General features: G+C 38.1%; 1 protein-coding gene across 5 annotated transcripts in view; it reads right to left on the bottom strand.

Annotated features, from left to right (window-relative positions):
• The window catches only part of LOC124640592 (agrin-like), a 143,778-nt gene that overhangs the window by 38,376 nt on the left and 83,699 nt on the right, over positions 1-21,703 (bottom strand). For 4 of the 5 annotated variants that reach the window (XR_006985835.1, XM_047178804.1, XM_047180235.1 and 1 more), the window contains exon 1: positions 8,293-9,253. The exons of the other annotated variant lie outside the window; for it this stretch is intronic. Coding sequence is in view for 3 of the 4 variants with exons in the window: in XM_047178804.1 (XP_047034760.1) it covers positions 8,293-9,079 (787 nt within the window). In the remaining variant the exon portion in view is untranslated. Of the gene's footprint in view, positions 1-8,292; positions 9,254-21,703 lie in introns of those variants that run through there. 5 annotated transcript variants of the gene reach the window in all.

Here is a 21,703-nt window from a genome sequence, read left to right as displayed (position 1 = left end):
TATTTCCAGCTGCCTCAAAATACTTCTATGTATTTGATAAGTGATATAGACCTAGATGAAAATATACGTACCTACGTATCATAAGTATCAAGATTCAGTTTTTTACGGTACCTATTGAAGATTATATTAAGTTATTTGATTATACAAAAGGCAATGAAGTATTCATTAATACGCTACTGAGAAGTCATTTATTAAGAAGGTACCTACGTTTTCATGAATATTGAAGGATAGAGGTTCATTAAAAGTTATTTTAATCCGATTTCCCTCCGTTGCATGTTAATTAGTTTATCTTGCTTTCTTCCGTTGGACTTGTAACGAGTACGTCGCAAAAAATATCAAAAGGGGACAAAATGGGTATCAAAGAGAAATTACAGTCTCCTGTGATTAATCTTGCTGGAAAATATGCCGTCACATGTATGTAATGTGACATAAAATGTAGTCGTCTAATGGATCTGTATGATAAATATAAAATCCAACAAGAGGCTGGCAGAACGCTCGGCCGCAAGCCGGTGTGTGCTGGGGCGGCGCGCCATATTGTTTTATTGCAAATTGGTTGGACGTAGACCGCGCCTGTCCTTTACATATACGAGGCTATTAAACTACCGCCGGTGTCCAGTCACGTGTTAAACGAATTCGATCGCTGCATACAATGTTAGGAGCCGGTGCTTGTGACGTGCCACTGAGCCTTAGGAGCTGACGTTAAACAAATCGCCGCTTTACTCCCGAACTAAATTAAATTGTTAGAAAACTTTCAGACGCAATTGTTTAAGTCGGTCGGTGCAAGGAGGCGCCTCTTTTACTATCTTGTTCTTCATAGTCATTTAATGATCTCTTGGTAAAACTTTCATCGTAACTTGCGTTTCCACCTAGTTTGTTCCTTGTTCTGCTTACATAAATAATTTTGCCATAAAAGTAAGTCTGCTTTATACTGACTTTTATTCCAGCTGCAATTCTTATTAGGTATTTGTTTATGTTGCAAAAGTTGAAGCAAGTTCAATATAAAATTTGATTTAAGCTATGAAACTATTATTTTGTTAGAGTCTTGTAAAAGCTTAAGATTTCAGAGAACAAATCTGTAATAAAATCCGGATAGGTCGTTTCGAATATCGTGCTATAAGGATTCCGCTCCTAAACCTTTCAACAAGACCCGATATTAGGTATTTCTTCACCGTATCGTTGTCTACGACAGATATTTTCATTCTACTTATATCATGTTCCGTAATGATTCGAAATAGTTTCATTACTTGTAGGAAAATCTCGGTTTTCTTTGAATAAAAGTCTTATTATTCTTATAACTTTTTCGATTAATATTAGGAACTATGTAACCGGATTCGTTATTGTTAGATAGAACTAGAGATTTCTATAGTCGCATGATTCGTTTTTACAGTTGAATTAAAATCTTGTTTCCAAGTGTAAGTATATTGTTTATTTTTTTACTTCACCTTGAAACTCAGTGATTTTAACACCAAATATGCTTTGAACACGATGTACTTTTGTTCAGCACCAAGAGCTAAATAGTTTCATGTCAAAACCGCAAAACAACAAAACAGCAGAGTAATTCACTAATTAGATGGCGGTAAAACACGAAATGAGATTCCAAACCTAATTACAAATCACGAAACCTTTCAATCGGAGACGATTCCGTTACCGAAACAGCATTAATCAACAAAATGGAAATTACAAAGATAAAATCAATGCAATATCATTAGGCAGCAGATTGTCAAATGTCACAGACGTTTTACGTTTTATAGATCACGCACAACACCGCCGACGTATCCGGAACTATAGCAATAATTGTGTATGAGGGTATAATTTATACAACGATAATGAATATGACTAACGGTTTGGTATCACGAAGGTTTTTACCGTAATAAGTACCGCGAGTCACAAATAAAATATGCACAAAAGGTATTGAATTATGTCTGGAGTGAAGCCTTTCGTGAACTCGCGGCCCGTAATGACTCATTCATGTTATAATACAGGGATTATAATGTGTATGAAAGCTTATTTTTATACGTTTTATGTTATACAAATGGATCTAATTACAAGCAGAATAATATTTCTCTATTTTATGAGTAGGTACATAGTAATATGGCAGCAAAATAATTGAATGCAAAAATGCTTAAAACCTTTTTAAGCAAAAATAATACCTATTAAAAATAAATATAAAGCTAGTAACTGGCCATTGTTGATGAAAACATTTACGGGATGCCAATAGATTTTATTTTTTATAACATTTATTTTTTTGCTAAAAATAAAGCGTTCGATTTTTATTGACACTAGAAACGGTCAGTATTTTTTTTTCTATTTAAGTATTTATTTGCAACCTCTTTTTAAAATATTTATTTGTGATAATAATTTAAAGAGCAATACCATTTTTCAAGAGCAGATTTTAGATTTAAATAATGATTTTTTACGCATTTGTATTTTCTTTTATACAGATATTAACATCAAACTTTTGCTGATGGCATCTTGTATGTCCTTATGATGTAAGTTTCTCAATTAGAACCTCAGTACTAAAATATAAATAGAACTCCATTTAGCATCGAATGTTAACGGTCATTCGTCCTTGAAGTTTTACGTCGACCCAATTAAAGTGTCGCCCTATTAGCTGCTTTCGAAAATAGCGTTGGAAATATCCGTCTAAGTGGATTCATGAACACGTATGCCCCACACCATCGGCTGCCAAACCCGAGTGAATGGCGCAATTACGCACGAACAACACGGGAGGCCAGTGCAGATCTAACAAAGTGTTAGATACGGCGTCTACCTCGCCAGTGGCCAGCTCGCAGGCTAGTGCGTGATTGCGCTTGACACCCGTAATATCCGGCCGCTCGCTACTGCCCACCGATGGTATCAATTTCAATTTGTTGCGGCGCCATAACAGCCGCCTCTGCTCGATTCGTTGTATCGATTTCGCTCCAGTTTCCTGTTGCGTTCGCATCGGACTTAATCTCGTATCGGTCGATTGAAATGCTCACCGGGAATCATTGGTGTTTATAGCGCTGATATCTATTTAATTTTATGTTCGTTGAAATTCAATAAAACACAGATTTATGATAGGCTATTTGATGAAATAATCTCTTCTCAAATGGCAATAAACTGTTACGGTTTTATCTTTTATCTGCTGGTATACCCAGTAATAGGCTTTTGGGAATAGTAGTAAAATGAAATACAAAGCTCCACGAAACTATTAAATAGCCGTCGTAGTCCGATTAACCTATAAAACTTGGTGTTATTTAATAAAGTGGATACCTGTGTCCCATAACTGTCTGTACAAGAGAGTATATTTCAGGGTATTATAGATTCCAATCCTTGCAGTCTACGAGAAATTCGTGTTCAAACGGTGTGAAAATTAATCGATCGATTAGCCATTCGCGCTCGGCTTCAAAAGCTAAAGTTGAACGTGACTCGTGGACCAGTCCCCTGCCACACCGGCGCCGGTGGAAATTAATTCTGTCGTTAAAAAAGAACGATCCGTTCCGAGTTTTCGACAATCTATTGCATAGAGTTGCAACTAACTGCGCAGCTGTTGCAACACGCAAAACGTTTAGTAACGTTACAGACGTAGGTTTAATGCATAGACGTTATGTCGACACGAGATTATTAATACTTCACTCAGTGAGCATGGTCGTACTACCCAGGCACTTTATTAATAAGTGTGCGAAATCATTGGCTCTATGCAAAAACCATAACCATGTTTTAAAATAGGTATTTGTTTACTATTTGCAAAAACAAACAATTAATATGATGTCAAGTAAGCATCATGTTACAAATGAAACTATTGTTTATCACGATTACGTTTACGATTCATTAAAACGGTTCATAATGTCGGACCCACATAAGCCTACCAAAAGACCAAGGTTCCTTAGGAAGGATTTCAAGCCGTGTTGTGGCAGAAACTTACCACATTATGCACATTGCTTAGCAATTAGCAATACAGAATAATCTTACAGGAGCGCTTTAACCCATAAACTTGGCCTTCCCCTATGAATATCTAATAGCAGTTGTGGAACTACTGGAACTACTTAGGTAAGCTGTCGCCAGTTCTATATTCCAACTATAATTTATTTAACGTCGAACATAGTTAATTATTGTTCTACCACAATCTACGTACTGCTAACAATGGACCAACTGTGTTATTAAGGTGTGTTCAAGCCCTATATGCCTACGCTCGATTATATGCCAAACAGATTTATTCGAAGATAAATAAAATGTTCTTTAGTTGAACAAGACGATAAATATCGTCTGTATTGTGTACGTTGTTTTATTATATTGACATCGAGCGATATTAATAACTACGGAGCTTTTGTTTTATTATGTTGTATTATTTTACTCGAGGACCATATTTGGTTAATTTTGTTTTGATATATTATGTATTGTATTAAGTAGTCCGAAGTAGTAAACGTTGAATTCATGTATTATAAATATGAAATACAGAATTTTTCAATTGTAACCTAATTTTGATATTTGTTATTGAATTCGAAATCTTCAATTAGTTTACAAGTTGTTTCGTAATAAAACTATTTTATAAATATATTACCATTCGAATTTTAAAATATTCATATGCCTATATAACGAATATTAAATAAGAAATTACTAACAATATTCTGTGATGCTAATTTTCCTAAATCAAGACCCAAGCAAGAAAGTTTTAATAAGAAATTAGAACGCACGACGACGTCAAATATTTGAATTTAATTACGAGTGAGGCCATCACATTTCTAGGTAAAATCTCCCAAGTGTTGTAGAGACACGGTCATGATTTTTCGCTTGTTTTCATCATATATCTACTGAAAAAATCTGTTCACGAATAATCCCCTTAACTTTTTCTTTTTAATAAAGCTTTGATACGAAAAGCGGATTATAAAATCCGTTTCTTGTTATAATACCTATGCCTATCAGTTATTTTTAGATAAATCTTGGGTTAGTATCTAACAAAACAGTTATGTTATGGAAACTTATATTTGACTTTTCATCAATTTTATTCGCAACTATCGTATAGTATATAACAGTGTACTATTTATTGTAGGCATCGCAGTTTTGTTCTGTATATTTTTCTTATTATGAATGGAATGATAATGAACACCTCTTATTGTATACATATCATCCATGAATTAAGCTTGTTATAGTTCGGCCATTCAGAGAATGCGTTCCTGACACGTCGCGATTGAACTGACGACGTAACTTTGCAATGGCGTTGCAGTTACGATAAAAATATTTTTGCTGGTTGTTTACCGTTTTAACAATTGAGGAGCATTAAAACAACATTATTATATCAATAATCAATGAATGTAGTTACGTCGTCAGTTCAATCGCGACGTGTCAGGAACGCATTCTCTGAATGGCCGAACTATAATACAGCCTTAAAAAAAACTTCTTTCCAAGTAATAAGCCTTAATGATATTCACGTAATCTACTTAATTTGCATGGTGATTTTTAACGAAAGGAAACATAAAGTGTATCGGCTTATCTTTTTGTTCAAGTATCCACTAGCTACCGAGGGGGAGCGTCCGACTTGATACTTATGGGTATCATCGACGATTATTAATTGCGTGTACCTTTTTGCAATTTCCATGTTGTTGAGAAATATATCGAACATAATCATGGTAAAACCAATACCAGTATAATATGAACTCATTTGGAGTACCTGCTCAAAGCCGTATCTACAGTTACTGTTTGCCAATAACCTCACAGTATTAGGTCTCAATTATGTGGTATGGCAACCTATTTCCGTTTATCGGCTACCATTCTACAGCCAATAACTGAGAATTATAAACCAATATCACTACGCAGACATGTGAAACGTTATCTCGGATCTCGTATGATTGTTGTGTGTACCTACTTGAAGGTCTAGTGGATAGGGAATAGTAATAGATTTGTGGTCGTTCTCGGTAAATCAAAAGGCTTTGTCAGTGACCTGGATTTGTTAGGCGATGGCTTGTTAGGTAGGTAGCGCGAATCTCATTTGATGAAACCTACGCCTTCTTTTTAGTCTTTCAATTCAATGGCAAAGGATGTGATATGTATAAAAAGCTACTGATGTGTTAATTAGTCTAAGATTTAAGAAGGGTCCACACAGCATTTGATTTCGAATTGCAAATAATATGCCTCTACTAATGGAGCTTCAGCTGAAATCAGCACATACTTCTGCAGACCGTACATTTTGAACTTTTTCCATTTGTCTATCAGACAAAATGGCGCTGTCGATTTTATCAATATCTAGAAAACTGTTCCCGAACGAAGCTCTGCCTTTCATTAATTAAAAGTTAATCGACTACTCTGAAAGTTGGACGGCAACTTTTTGCGCCACACGTCCTACATCCAAGTTTGTACGCGAATAAAATTTTCTTCATGAAAAGCCATGAAAGCAATATGTTACACATAACTGGGCAACTTTGATGCAATAATTAAATTAAAATTATATACAATTTTAAAAGTTTCATTAAAGAAATGATTTTTAAAATATTCCCGCTGTTATTGCAATGTTCGCAATTAAAACAGAAACGGCAGGTAACGTGACTGAAGTCGTGAAGTCATTCAAACTCCCCATCACAAATTGTGCAAGGGTTTTTAAAGCAACATAAAGGGCTGACGACACCAAACTGCTCTTTGATGTCAAAAAGCTTTTGTAAGAAAATTTTGAAGTGAAGTTTAAATAAGGTGTTCAGTTGTATTTTGAAAGTCGTTTGTTGTTCTTATATTTTGAGATGATTTTTAAATGAAACGTCGGATTTTAAATGAAAAATCAAATGACAATACTTGAAAAGGCCTTTTTTTAAATATTCCCGTGACTCCATGAATATTTAAGCTACTTCCTTAATTCCAATGGTTTCACCGCAATTTGAAAATCCTACTGTGAGTGTGCGCCCAGAGTGCCACTAAAATTAATGTTCTGCCAGAGAGAAAAACGAGCGGAACGGAATGGAACCCGGTATTCATACACCAGCCAGTATAACTGTGTATATGTCTTTCGATTTACTTAAATCGAGGTTAAAGGGACACAACCCTTTATTTTCTTTGATAACCACAATCTTTTAGAACATTTAGGTGTATTTTCCTTATAATTAAATGTGTAGGTAATTATGTACAATTTGCTCGATCCGCGATGAAATCATTTAATGTTTTTTTTTTAATTAGAAATAATTTGGCAACAGTCAGTTTTATTTAATCTTTATATTTATAAAAAATTGCTCTGCACCCAAGTAGTCCCATATGGGCTACATAAACGTGTATTTTGGCATCGTTTCATGAGTTACTGAACTGAAATATTAATTTTTATACTTTGTAGCAGTTATATTTAAACACCGCGCATTTGTTGACATTTAAGTGGTGTTTGTAACTGCCAGGCGTCGGGAGATTTCGTTGCAGGTGCAACTTCACAACTCTACGTCTCGAAATCATAATTTGTTCAACATCTGAAAACTGGAATACTTAAAACTTTTTAATACCTTTGGAATTAAAACTGCTTGCTTTATGTTTTCGTTGTTTTAGAACACTTTATTATCTGTGCAGTTGTGACTTCCAAAACTTTATGTGCTTTGCAAAACAATGTTTATATTGTACTAATATATAGGCATAAACAATCCGATACGGAATATAAAAGTTAGGAATGCATTGATTTACAGTGGCGATCGTAAACTGTACAGTAGTTGGTCCCAGTAAGCAAAAACAATTGCTTGGCGGATTTGATTGGTAAGCGCTATAGTTCCTGGTTGCGCTGGAATTTTCAGCCGGCCGAGCGTTTGGACTTGTTAGTCCCAATAAAAAAAGGAGGAAATAATTTATTTTTATACCGATTGTATTGGTGAAATGGAAATAAATTCTAAATATCGCCGGGCGTGAATCGAGTGACACTACAGACATGTAGTGTCGATGGGCTTTATCTATCTATGGGCGGCAATGATCAAGTTGATCGAATTAATCGGGTTAGCGAGGAGCGAATGCACTTGTCACTCCACCAATCCATGTATTTATTTCTAGATGCGTCCATTTAAAACATGGAAATGGTTTTACAACATCAAATTGAAGAGAGGGAAAGGTTTATTTTAGGGTAGAACTTCGGTCTTCTGGATAAGTAACTTATGAAACTGCATTTGTTTGTTGAAATATTTTAAAATTCGTTATGTTTAGTTTGTAGTTATGCTTTTGTCCTTATGATCAAAATACTACACGCAAGTTTTGGTATACCTGCAGAGTTTCGCTCATCACGACGACCTATTAAAACGAGGCCGCTGTCTTAAATTAATTAATACATATAAGATAAATTAATTTAACTATTCGGATACTTACAGTTATTCGTCAGTAAGAAACCAGTAGAAACGCCCAACAAGACTAGAAAAAACAATAGTAGTAAAACTATGAGGGCGGGGCGGCAGTAGTGTATCCAGCAGTAGTCTTCCGAGTTGGCGGCAGGCGCGGCGCTCGACCACGCGCAGCAGCGGCCGCAGCCCGGCTGCGCGGGCGACGGCGCGCGCACCACCGCGCTGTTCCCTTGCTGGTTCACTATCACGCCCTGCACTGGAGCATCGCTCCCTTGTCCATAAACACCACTCTTCTCCGACAGCCGCGCAAACCCTGAACTTTCGTCATCTCTAGGGTTGCCGTACACACCGTACGAGGCCACCATGTCGACCCCCGACAGCGACCTCGTCGTCTCGTTCCCTGTACTATCTTGCACGATATTATTGTCGGTACTAGGCCAGCACTCGCAAGAGCAGCGGTCCTCTTTCCTTCTCTGTCGCGGCTGTCCTGCATCAGACCGTCTGATCGGTACTTCGCTTTTCTTCTCCTCCTCTTTCTTAACTTTGGCATCTTGAGGTATGGCGTCGCTGACGTCATAATTCGGCTGTAAATTTTTATGGTTCTCTATGTACCAGTGCCTCTCTTCTGCTCTGAGAGTGGTATCGTTGTTGCCCTCATATACATCTGCGTAATTGGAGAGAGGATGGGAGGAGGGGCTATAGAGAGGACCGGCTGTGAGCTGTCCGTAGCCGCGCTCGTATTGCGGTGGCCGGTTATTACTCGCGTAATAGGTGGTGGATGCAGGCACGGTATAATCGTAGCCCGGCCTGTTCATCTTCAACGCTTAATCGCCTCATTTGAGCTTATGTTTCACCGGAGAAAACATCATTAAAGACGCTGTAAATGAATTACACATCCATTAGGAGATGGCAGATACGCTGATGCTATTCGAGTTAGGGACTGATATAATCTGCAGAAACAGCTAATGATATTATAAAAGGTTAATCAGATTGTGTGCCCAACGATAATGCCCGTTAATCAACGTACAGTCTACTAACTGAATCTACTCAGTTAGGGAAGAAACTTGGTTGATTTTATTATGCGTTACATCGGAAGTCAGAAAGTTATGTAGTAGAATACACGTCTGTTTATCTCAATTACTCGTCTTGTTCGACGGTAGTATTTATCTTTTGTGTTAGGAGAAGCGCCCGCGCGCCGCACCTCCGCCGGGTAGAGGCGCAGCGCTACACAGGACGCCAGACAAAGAAGTAGCGACGTGAGTAAACAAACACCCCTAACTTAAATTAACCGTATTTATTTCTCTGATTTTGACACGTGTGAGTTATGTAACTAGATTACCAAACTACCTATACGAACGTAACAAGCAAGTATCGCAACAGGGATGCTGATTTAATTTATCGACACTCTTTGTAACACTAATACAAAAGTAACAAACATGAGGATGCGTTCGTCGACCTTTCGAGGGAGTCAATATTAAACTTTTCTGTGAATCCCTGCGATAACTAGGATAATCCGTTGGAATTAATTAAATTAAAAACAAACAAAAGTCATTACATAAAAGTTGAGGGACAGCAAGTTACGACTCGTGACTGCCGACCCGGTTCAAATTAGGGAGCTACTAATTTTAAATGCTTGCCGTGCCTACTGTACCCTTATTCATTATTGAGCATCTGCGTTGGTCACAAAAATCCTCAATTATCCGAATATTTTATTCTAATGCGGTTTTATAGCTAAATCCCAAAAAGTATATGTATAGATTCTAAAAAAAATTTGGTACATATACTTCATACTCAAATTGCAGAAACTGATTAATTATACTATTCGCAATTTTGTTGTGCTTGTGATTTTAATGTGAAATTGAGTAGCATTATTTTTGTGCGTTTTCATCCTTATTAGTTCTGCAATTTGAATAACATCGAATCCAACACTTTTGGTATTTTTCCTTATAAATACGTTGGAGCTCATGTTTGTAAACTTGCACTTACTAAGAAGAGACACACTTTACGCCGAAAATACGTTACTAGGTGTAACAAATAAATGTTAGTGAAATAAATAATGTTGGTCGTTCCTGGTCGGACATAATATCTTTAAGCTTTACGAGAACTGGAACACGATAATGGTGTTAGAATTTAAAGACCACCTTAAATCTTATGGGGTAATCCTAGAACATAAACGTTCGTTTTTCTTGCGAAAATCGAAGTATATCTTATTATTCGACTAGTCTTAAAAGTATATGCCTCATTGGTCAAGTAGGTGTAAACTAGCTTTTCATAAAGTCTAGGCCATGCCTAGCTTGGCTGGCTTGGCTTAGACAAAATGGATTATTAGGTTTTCATGCCAGGAATTACCCTACTGACCCCAGACAATTACAAACCAAAAGTTTGGAGTTTTTTCGTTAACTGACATTAATTAGAGTTTACTTTTTTGTCAAAAATTGAAAAAAACCCATGCATTCCATCCCCGGTTTATTCCGCTTTTTAATGTCAATCTAGACGAGTATGAATTAAAAATGTTAGCTCCATGTAAACAAATGATAAGTATAAGGGTGCGTCCACATCTGGCGAATGCGCCGTGAATGCGCAGCACGCGAGCCGATCGCGAGCTGTCCGCGAGCTGCGCGCGTGCAGTCACTGCAATAGTTCGGTGCGCCTCTTTAGCGCAACTCACGCAAGGCTCGTATAGAGCGCGCGAGCGGCGCGCGATCTGCGCGCAATCAGTTCTCGCCCTTACAGTTCCGTATATTGGCTCAGTACTATCGAAGATGGCAGACGTCGCGCGCCGCCTGTGCGCCGCTCGCGTGCGGCGCTTAGGTCGCGCGCGAGCTGCGCGCGGGCGGCGCAGAAGCGGCGCACGAACAAAAATGCACGCGCGCAGCTCGCGGACAGCTCGCAATCGGCTCGCGTGCTGCGCATTCGCGGCGCATTCGCCAGATGTGGACGCACCCTAACCCGCGTTGTTTGCAAAAAAAGACAACGTGCAAAAACAAACACTTCACATCGGAAAAATGCTTGTTCTATTTGTTTGATAGCTAGTGTGTGAAGTTTAGTAAACGTCACAGTGACGTCACCACGGCGGCGGTAGCGTGTACGCTACTGTAGTTTCAGCGACGCTTCGCATAGCGAACAAGCGGGCAGGTACGCTGATGTGTTTGGACGTTCTTTTACGCAAATAGAATCCATTAATATATATATTTGATAAAATAATACCCGAGTCAATTATTCTTAGGATAACCCAAAAAATCTATTAGTAAGGTTTATAAACCTCATTTTCTAAACTTTATAAGGCTTGATATGAATTATTATTCATATCAAGCCTTATAAAGTTTAGAAAATTTTGTTGATAAAAGGAATACGAAAATATGCTTTTCTAATTTCAGCAAAAATACGACCGAAGTTATTTCTCAGGAGGCCATATATTTAAGCCACGAATTTGACAAATATTTCGTACTTGCTCGAGGTAAAACATGGAAAACACGGATCAGCTGTTCCGTCCCTCTTTTGTTTTATATTTTGTTTTATTTACTTCGAAATGCGTAAAGAAGCAGTAAAATTACGGCAGTAGGAAACATGAAGTCCCGGAGAGAGTTTATTACGTAGCTCTTGTTATGTGTTTAAAAAGGTACGGGTTAACATTAATCATGGCGAAGAGAAATCATGTGTAGTGCGGTAAAGGTTCACCCAGCCAAGTAACGAGCGGCCCGACCGATGCTTAACCGACCAATATCGAGCCATCAGTGCGAGTATGGTTAACCTACCACTCCCTAAACTAATTGTTTCTGCGTATTAATTAATAAATGTTAGCCTTGCTAGGCATGTGTTTATTAACAAATCGTGTTAAAACGTTTTGGGCATACGGTTTCGTAGTGACATCATGCAAAACAAGGTGAGCAATAACAATTAGGCTTGACTATCAATACCAGGGCTGTAATATGTTGTTCGACGATTTATGGCATTGAAAATTACAAGGGCGATAATAGATCGGGCTTAAGTGCTATAAACCAAGACACATTGATGGTAAGGGTGTAACCGTTTTCGGGTACGTTATGTGTATTTGGAGACAATAACATATGGCGCCTGTTTCAGAAATTGCCGTTACGTTATTTTCTGGGTTAGGTATATTATTTGGCAAATTAACAATTATTATTATTATGGTATGTACGCTAATATAATAAAGAGAAAAAACGGCTAGTTGTTAATAAAATATTTATGCTATATTAGCAAATGTTTTTTTTTATATAAATGGGAATTATAACTCATGATGGCTACTGAAAGTTTTCTTCACTACTAAGAAGAACAATTTCAAGACTTTGAATTGGTTGATAACACAATATCATGCTTGTTGTCTTTCAAAGGGTTTCAGCTAAGTTAGATTGCACATCAACATTTTCTTATTATATCAAAGTTCACTGCAAAACAGGCCAACACAGATTAATTTGAAGTATTAAATGTGTTCAATATATTTTGTATTTACAAATCAAAAGTGATGGTATAAGTATTTTACTTTTATTTTTTACATTGGTATGCATAGCAAAATTTTTCGTTCAATATTAATTCCGTTCAATGGTCACTCTATAAAAAATAGAGCAATTATTGGAATAACTTTCCGTCCATGTGATGTGCGATGCCCAACGTGTAGTATAAACAGAGATAAAAAAGATTGAAAAGATCTTCTGAGATTAACAATACGATTTTATTCTTACGGTTTTATAGTACCTAATCATCAATCTAAATATTATTACAATTAGGTACTCAACATATACCGTGCTTATGTAGGCTAATGTTTGAAACATTAGAATAATAGTTTAGTGAGGTTATAATATTAATAAAATAATGGGTCATAATACTCATAATATTAAATTACTAAGCTTGCTACGCCGTAGGCAATTGCTACGGCGTAGGCTTACAATTTTTTATTCGTGTAGGTACCTGCGGTCGAATACCGGTGAAAAGAAAACATTGTAGCTTTATTTACATATACCATGTGTTTCAATCATGAAAGGTGGAAGAGGAAAATAAGGAAAATCGTTCTGATACGCGTAGGCTTTAAGCTGACGCTCGAATGCTGCCACATGTTCGACACAGCCCGTTTTATTCATTCGGATTTACCGTTTTATATGAATACACTCATCAATCGAATGAAAAATACTAACTTTATTACTAGAAAGGAACATTATACTGCCAATCAAGAAGCGACGCGAGATATTTTATTACCAGCAGCGATGATAAAATGCAGTTGAGTGCATTTCGCCGTCCGACTGACGTCTCGCGCGATAATGTCTTAGACTGAACGAACCTCTATACTAGGATAAACTTAGCGCGTACTATGATATCTCAAAACTTTTTTAAAGGAACATTTCCTTAAATATTCAATACCATTTTAAAAGTATTTTTCTACTCAAAAACTTGACCACCCTCTGTAAACTGGCATTGAACCGGGTCTAAGCAGTAATTGCACTGTCATAAATTAAAGCATCGTGTAATTGCCAAGTTAAAAACACAATTGAACACACGCTGTACGCTGGTACGAGTTACGAACACACCGACCATAGTCTGCAAGTATGTTTGTCTATGAGCATGGAGCTAACAGCTGATATAAATAATGTGACTCATTATTTAGGATAATTTTATAATCATCATCATCCTCCGAGCCTTTTTCCCAATCATGTTGGGGTCGGCTTCCAGTCTAACCGGATTCAGCTGAGTACCAGTGCTTTACAAGAAGCGACTGCCTATCTGACCTCCTCAACCCAGTTACCCGGGCAACCCGATACCCCTGGCTAGACTGGTGTCAGACTTACTGGCTTCTGACTACCCGTAACGACTGCCAAGGATGTTCAATGACAGCCGGGACCTACAGTTTAACGTGCCATCCGAAACACAGCCAATGATGTCTAAGATATACTTAGAAAGTACATACAAACTTAGAAAAGTTGCATTGGTACTTGCCTGACCTGGAATCGAACCCGCGCCCTCATACTTGAGAGGTTGGTCCTTTACCCACTAGGCCACCACGACTATTTTATAATCACATAAATAAATAAAAGCTAGATATTTTATGTTTATGTCTAGATCTTTTTCTGCGTTAGTCAAACTTGCAACTATTTAATTGCTGTAAATGAGCGAGTTTTCCGAAACATTCAGCGTAACATTTTCTTTTCCAAGTAAAAAAAAAGGTAGTGCTTAAACTTTTAAACAAGTTTCCACCATAAATGCGGGTTAGCAAGATGGAGAAAAATAAAGTTCTTCCCTACATATAGTTTAGTTTAGTGTTTCGCGTGGTGAGCGCGCAACTAATTCTATACATTAGCAAACTTATTTAGATAAACGTTTTTCCGCGTACCTCGTTAACTTAGGGAAATAGAATCGCGTGCAAGACTGTCTGCCGCATTTAAATATTTTGAAGTAATTTTTCTACGTACGTATGAACACAAAAAATACAAAGCTAAAAGGTCAACGTACCAAACTTGTAATTAAAATAATTAATGGCAAAGTTTCGGAACCACGAATATAATTTTACCGAGACCTCGTGATTTATCTTGGGACTAAAAGAAAATTGCTCAATTTCATTCCGGTTTTGTGGGTATTTGTGAGGGTATAATAATGTTTTACAAAGGTATATTAGGTAATTTTAAACTTAATCATAGGTACAAGTATCTCACATTGATCACTGTCGAACAGGACGGAGGACTCTAATAAGTCGTTCGTTTAACCAAAATAGCATCATAGTACTGCCATCGTGTGTAGTGTGCGTCACAAACTAGTTCATTCTAATCATCAAAAGTGGGTGACAGACCGCGTAGGGCGACGAACCAGTGCACCCATAGAAACGGAACTCGCCTTCAGCACATGTTACTTCAAACGAAAACACATCCAAACGGTACACTGAACACAGTCGTAGGCCTCTTGTCCCGGGAGGGTGGCAGTCCCCATCATTGCACGCGTGTACTTCGCGGCATAAATAGTCTGAAAATATCGGGGTTCGCGATCGCGAGCGTAGTGAGAGCGTCGCGACGACGGCGGCGACGTAAGGTCGGCAGTGCGGCGCGGCGCGGACTGGCACATCCACCCGGCGGACCCCGCCCGCCCTGCGTCTCGCCCGCCTCTGTCACCGCCACTCTTTGCCCAAATCCAGACGAGTTTTCATTAATGTTGTTATCGGTGTAAAAGTTCCAACAAGTCAAACTAAGAACGCACAGCTTTAATTAACTGTCCGTAAAATAACACTAAACAAACGAGGAGATCGGACAGGCTTCAACTGTAGTTATCAATAGTCCAACTTCTTGAATGGAGCGGGATGTTGCTTGACTTTGTAATACAAATGCCCTGAATACAAAGCCACCTTCAACAAGACAAGTATTTATACAGATATCGATGGGCCGAACCGCTCGCTTAATTCAATACGACTTGTATAAAACTTTATGAAAACTATGTGCCACAATGCCCCAGTTACCGTACTCGGCTATGATGTTCATATTTATTTCCATGCACTTATGAACATCAAGTTATCACCTATATGCTTTTAGTTAGTTATCTAACGAGAATATAACTCATGATTGACCTTCACTCTAGTAAACTCCACATAAAGGGTACCTACGAGGGTAGGCAAGCCTCATTAATTAGCATGACGCTTTGACATTATTATTATTTTTGAAAGCAATATCGAACTAAAATCACGAATGTCAACGTCAGGGCTCACAATTCACGTCGTGGCTGATTAATAGTGTAGATTACAATTTCATGCAAACGCCAATTCTAAGTAAAGATGTTTATCGCTATGTCGTAGTGAATGAGGTTTGAGTCGGCAGTCGGCTTCCATCGATTGAATACGAGCACAAATTGTAAGAATTATTGATATCGCGCCAGTGGCGGCTCATACAAAAAGTTTATAAAAGGAAGTGGAGCGAACAAACTGGCGGGGAACAAACTTTTATGCGGGGACGCGACGCGAACGCGAACGTTACTTATCTGCCGCCGCCGAGCTGACAGCTGCAGATGAAAAATTGAAATTGTGTGAGATAAAACTACCTAACTGCCGCTGCAATGGCGGCCGAACAATGTGACGACAACAACCACACTTCGTATTTTTAAGCCTCATATTTTTTAAACAATTTGTGTTTACGTACAAGCATTCAAAATTTTAATGATATTTAAAATAATTTGAATTACATCCTGGAAACGTTTTTCCTTTATGAAATGTTCATTATCGTGAAGCAGCAAACAACAACACAGAACAATAGTTATTGCGTGATCACTAAATCACAATAAGTGCCCAGCAGTCTGTTCCAGTTACAGGATTTCCCTCAATTTCGTTATAATCTCTAGAGCAGCTTTATTGCTTCGAAGCGCACCCAAACGTATATCATAATCGTTTAAAAGGTGAAATCCGATATGCTAATAAGATCGCTCTCGGTATCAGTGGAGCGCGGGGATGAATATCGGTTGACAGTGACGCGAGCTGTAACATGCAATAATAACGTGCCTCGCAAACGTCAGCCGGGGACCCTTCTCTATTTATGGACGAAGTACGGCGTCGAGGGCGCCACGTGAAAAGTCTCGCGTAAATCAAAGTCATAAATTCTCCTATCGTGAATGAACATTTCTCTTCGCGGACGTCTACACCGGCTGAATGGATAACGTCGACCCACCCTAGCAGGATCACCTCTACAGTCATTTGCTTTTGTTCGTGGGGCAATTAATAACGACCAGAAGGGCGTTTTCGAACCGCAGGCGCCATTCGCATATCAGTAATGATCTAGCGGTGCGCTACGGCCAACCTCCGGTTCCGCTCAACTATCGATCATATTCACTTAATGAACGGCACATGTGAAATGGTTTGGAGCAAGCCATTGCGGGCTAAGCTTCTAACCTAAACTCGTTTTATTAATTTTGCTACTACGTTTACTATGTTTTATTTATTTCACGGTGTATATAGTTTCCATTTTTCTTGGTTTAGAAATAAGCAGGGTAGGTTGTACGTGAGCGAGCACTGCTTGAAGCCACATAACTGGGCCATCAACCGTAGCCGGCAGCCAAAGAATGCGACTTTAAGCAGAAGTGTTATGTAACTGAGATATGGCGGAATAGTTTTATACAAACATCACGACTGTTTGCCTTGAAGGCAAATGCTTTATGTATGGAAAACATACATTGCATCAGTAACGTTTAAGGAGCGATAGGGGCGAGCTTTGTTTTATACCAAAAAGTGTAATACTATCGCTTTCATACTAACCGACCGCGCGGAAAAACTGAGCAGAAAGTTCGCTAGTGTTTGAGCTCTAAAATATTAATGAGGTGTAACGATACATGACATAATAACGAAACATAAAATAAACGTAAGTCAAATAATAACAGCAATTTAAATTTATCACAGAACTAATAACATGTGTCTAAATACCCTCATAACAACAGTAATAACTTGACACATTATCGCGTGATGTATAACATTAAAAGCTTTCAGATGACAAGTATTCATAATGGGATTCACCTTTATTAACACGAAAAGGACACAATTTTTAAACGCTTTTATCAAGTTACATAAAACATTACTGAGCACATATTTTTATCACTAAAGTAATGCTTTTAGATTTTCATTACACAAATAAAGTCAGGAGACTTTCTCAGTGACATAAAACTGTAACATTAGCACACAACGAGGCAAGTTGTACAAGTAACTAATAAACTCTCATAACACAGCTTTACACGAATACTTCAGCGAGGATTTCTTTCCATTCCGCACGTCACATTAGGCCGGCGCGGACCAAACATTGGATAAGTTCTGTATTGTTGTTTACGGCAAACTTGGAACATAGCAGGGGCAATTCACCTCATAAATTCTAGTGTAATAACAGCTCACAGTTTCCCTAGACACTTGTAAGAGCACCGCAATAAGGTACCGGCGCTAAGTAACCGGGTCACTTCGCCGCATCGATACCTCACTAATATACGTCATGTTGTGTATGTAGCCTATCCGAAGGCTACGGGCACACCGCAATCGTTATAACACTCGACCTATGCATTGAGACCCATACCTGTAAACTGACGGACTTCTAATAGCCCTGCATGCTAATACACGGCACGAATGCTACTTCGTATTTGCATACTATTTACACACATAAAGTCTATGTTCCGTACAAATATGACATGTAAATAACATCCTTGTTAAAATGAAGTATACCGTTAATCTCCGGAACTATTCAATCGATTTGGTTATTACATTCTCTATTGAAAGGTACGTGTCCCGAGGGCGAAATAAACTGTAATATTTCATCCCGGAGAGCGAAGTGGTTCCTAGGGGTAAACCCAAAAAATCTCGAGGGCAATAAGCTATTTATAAATAGTTATCCGAACTGAAAGGAATTTCAGTAATCGTATAACGGCTATCGGTACCATATTCAAATAGTATTAATCCTTTAAATACGACAAGGGGCGTGTTTATCTTGAATCAATTTATTAACTCTGTTTGTAACAAGGGATTCGATCTCGTTTAGGGCCTTCTGTCAATATTTAGATAACAATCTCTTTACCATCAGACGTGCCCAAGATGTTGCCTGGCATTCAATGGATGGGTTGTTAGATATGTACTTTATTAAAACGAAACGACCTTATTTACATTAATTTATATTTGATTGTAATCGGAAAATTTGAAAAAAAAACGTAAAAAATACTTTTTTCGTCGGATTTCTTTCGCGAGATCCTCGTGAAATGGTTACACATATCTCGGGCCCACCGCTACAATCTCGTTGTCTCGATAACGACAAATATATGGAAAGCCTCTTCCTTATCTGTTTGAATCGTTTTACTCGCACGTACAGCGGCCGTGGAAAAGCTTAAGAAAAGTAAAGGTGGGAAGCTAATCCTGCATATTATCCCAAGTCGTTATAAATTTGCACCTAACTTTTTGAGCAAACTGCACACCAGAGTATCATAGTTATGTAACTTTGTGCCCCAGAGCATTAACGGCTGCAAAAATTATCGACGAGAGGTCAATTGAGACCTCCTTACTGAAAGGGGGAGCTGTTTACAAATCTAGTGAATATTAATGTGGTGTTGCTGAAGTTTAATGAAAAGATGAGGAGTCCAAGCGGAAGACTGTTATTGTCCTCCATTTTATGACTTGTATTGAGTACAAATTATAACTTATTTAATTTAAGAATATTAGTATCAATTTGAAATACATTTCTCATTTTGCTTATTTTTAAAGAGGCAACACACGAGTATTCAAATACCAGGACATGGATGTATAGAATATTATCTCATCTTTATTACTTCATATGAAACGCCTCGTTTCTCACAGCTGCAATATCGACATGCCATTATATAGTGCATACAAATGACTATTTAAATTCTGCAAAAAAAAAAACTAAAATTACACTTCTTTGCTTGACACAGTTTATCAGTGAGCTGATTAGCAAATTATATTCCTCAAGATATGTCTCACGACGGACTTACATTATCTGTTTTATATGCAGTGCGGCCGTAATATATTCAGATACAGTTTGAGCAGAGTCCTCGGCCACAGTACGCCAAACCGCCATCCGCACGACCGCAGCCGCAGCGTAATTAGCTAAATATGACTTTTAAACTAAGAGCTCCCAGTTAGAAGCCTCTCCATATTCCGCCAACCTTTTTGCTAAACGAGCACCATTTCCATGCGAACATCCTATTCCTGGCTTGATATTTAATTTGGGACTGAAGAAATTTACACCGTCCCATTAAAATGTTGTTATATGAGATTAATGTGTTTTGAATTTGCGCCGCACGCGGAGCAAAACGATGCGGCGCCCGTGTGAATATTTCACAAGTACTGTTTTCCTGTACAAATCATTTTGTCGCATTTGAAGGGGCCATTTTACTCTAAGACGTTTTCCCCAAAATGTGTGATTCAAGGAACGTCGATTAAAATAAGTAGATATATAAAAGGCAAACTCTACTGCGTATAGAGGAAGAAATGTTAATTTGTGTTGAATTGTTGAAGTTCTCGTCACGTTCGTGTCGGAAGCTGGTCGTAATACCGGCTCGCGAAGTCTCACTATAAATCATAACGCCGTTTCAATTTACCAAGTGTAACACGGCTGTAATAGGCCAGCCGCTGCCCGCCGTGTGCTGAAAGACCTGAATTTGTATTCAAGAAACGATATGATCATTAGTTAGTGCAATTTTCTTCGCATCCACTACACGAATAGTATCGTCGGGTACGATATGCTCCGAATGAATAATACTTTGTAATTGCTATCGAGATCTGGCTTTAAAATCAACTTGACTGGACTTTGATAATTTGTAGGATATCTGCAGTAATGTGGTCTGATTATGTGCCCCTACTATGGAACTCGTTAACATTTACCGACTATTTGCATAATATAAGTTGCATTCTATCAAAACCGTAATTGCATTTAGTTTTTTGTAAAACACGCTAGCTTTATCAAGTCGTTTTCATTTAAATGCGATCAAGTAAGTAAGTGCATCGTTTAATGCGAACGTAGGCTGCGAGGATTGTCACTTCATTTACACTTTACAGATAACTGAAGTCAGCCTATACTGGCACTCGTGTGAGTTGTTCTATGAATAAACAACAACTTTAAGAGGTAATTAGTGAGAGGTTCCACTGCAGTATTATTAATAATATTGTGTTTCATTGCCTTGGGAGTAGAAAGTCTTCCAATAAAAACTTAATTACCTTAATTGATGTTCATTGAGAAGAACGTAATAAACTGCTTATCGCATATCGATTTGGTATAGAGACAAATTGTCGGATATCATATTGGTTGAAATCATGCTGTTACTATGGTATTCCCGTGTTCGTGAGGCGGTCTTGAGGCGGCGACTTCAGGAAGCACGTACATGTAATATTATTGATTACAGGGTGCGGCGGTCCAGCTCCATTTGAATTTCCAATGAGCTCGTTAGAAACGGCCAGGCTTTGGACAACCGATGGTAAAAAATCCTATCTCCAGACTGATTGTGCACGATTGCCGAATTTGCTGAATTATTGTAAATGTTGCTTGACATGATTTGTTAATCAACAATTTCTTGGTTCATTTCTTATTCCCGCACATTATGGCATTTCTTGCGTTAAACGATTTTCATATGTGCCATCTAAGATCTTCTTTACCTATTGAGATAATACGATAATCTTGGCAAATATTTGTGTGTCTATCTTAAGGGTATTAGTATCTAGTGTGTTGTCTGCGTTGGACAAGACAGGGGCGCTGCCGATCAGTCGTTTGACTTGACGTGTGGGAGTTGGGAGACGTTTGCCTTCACCTTTCGGAGCACGATACCAAGTAATTGTAAATGACGTCTGCACGATCGAGATATTCATGGCAGGAGCTGACCAATTCTAGATTGGTTCATACCTACTATCTATTTGTTAAAGGTAGGTTAAATGATTTCTCAACTCTATTGAATTGACGGGAACTTTATTCGTTGCAATTTGTTAGTAC

The sequence above is a fragment of the Helicoverpa zea genome, chromosome 1, assembly GCF_022581195.2.
Source record: "Helicoverpa zea isolate HzStark_Cry1AcR chromosome 1, ilHelZeax1.1, whole genome shotgun sequence".
In the NCBI taxonomy this organism is placed as follows: Eukaryota; Metazoa; Arthropoda; class Insecta; order Lepidoptera; family Noctuidae; genus Helicoverpa; species Helicoverpa zea.
This window is presented reverse-complemented; position numbering and strand designations above follow the sequence as displayed.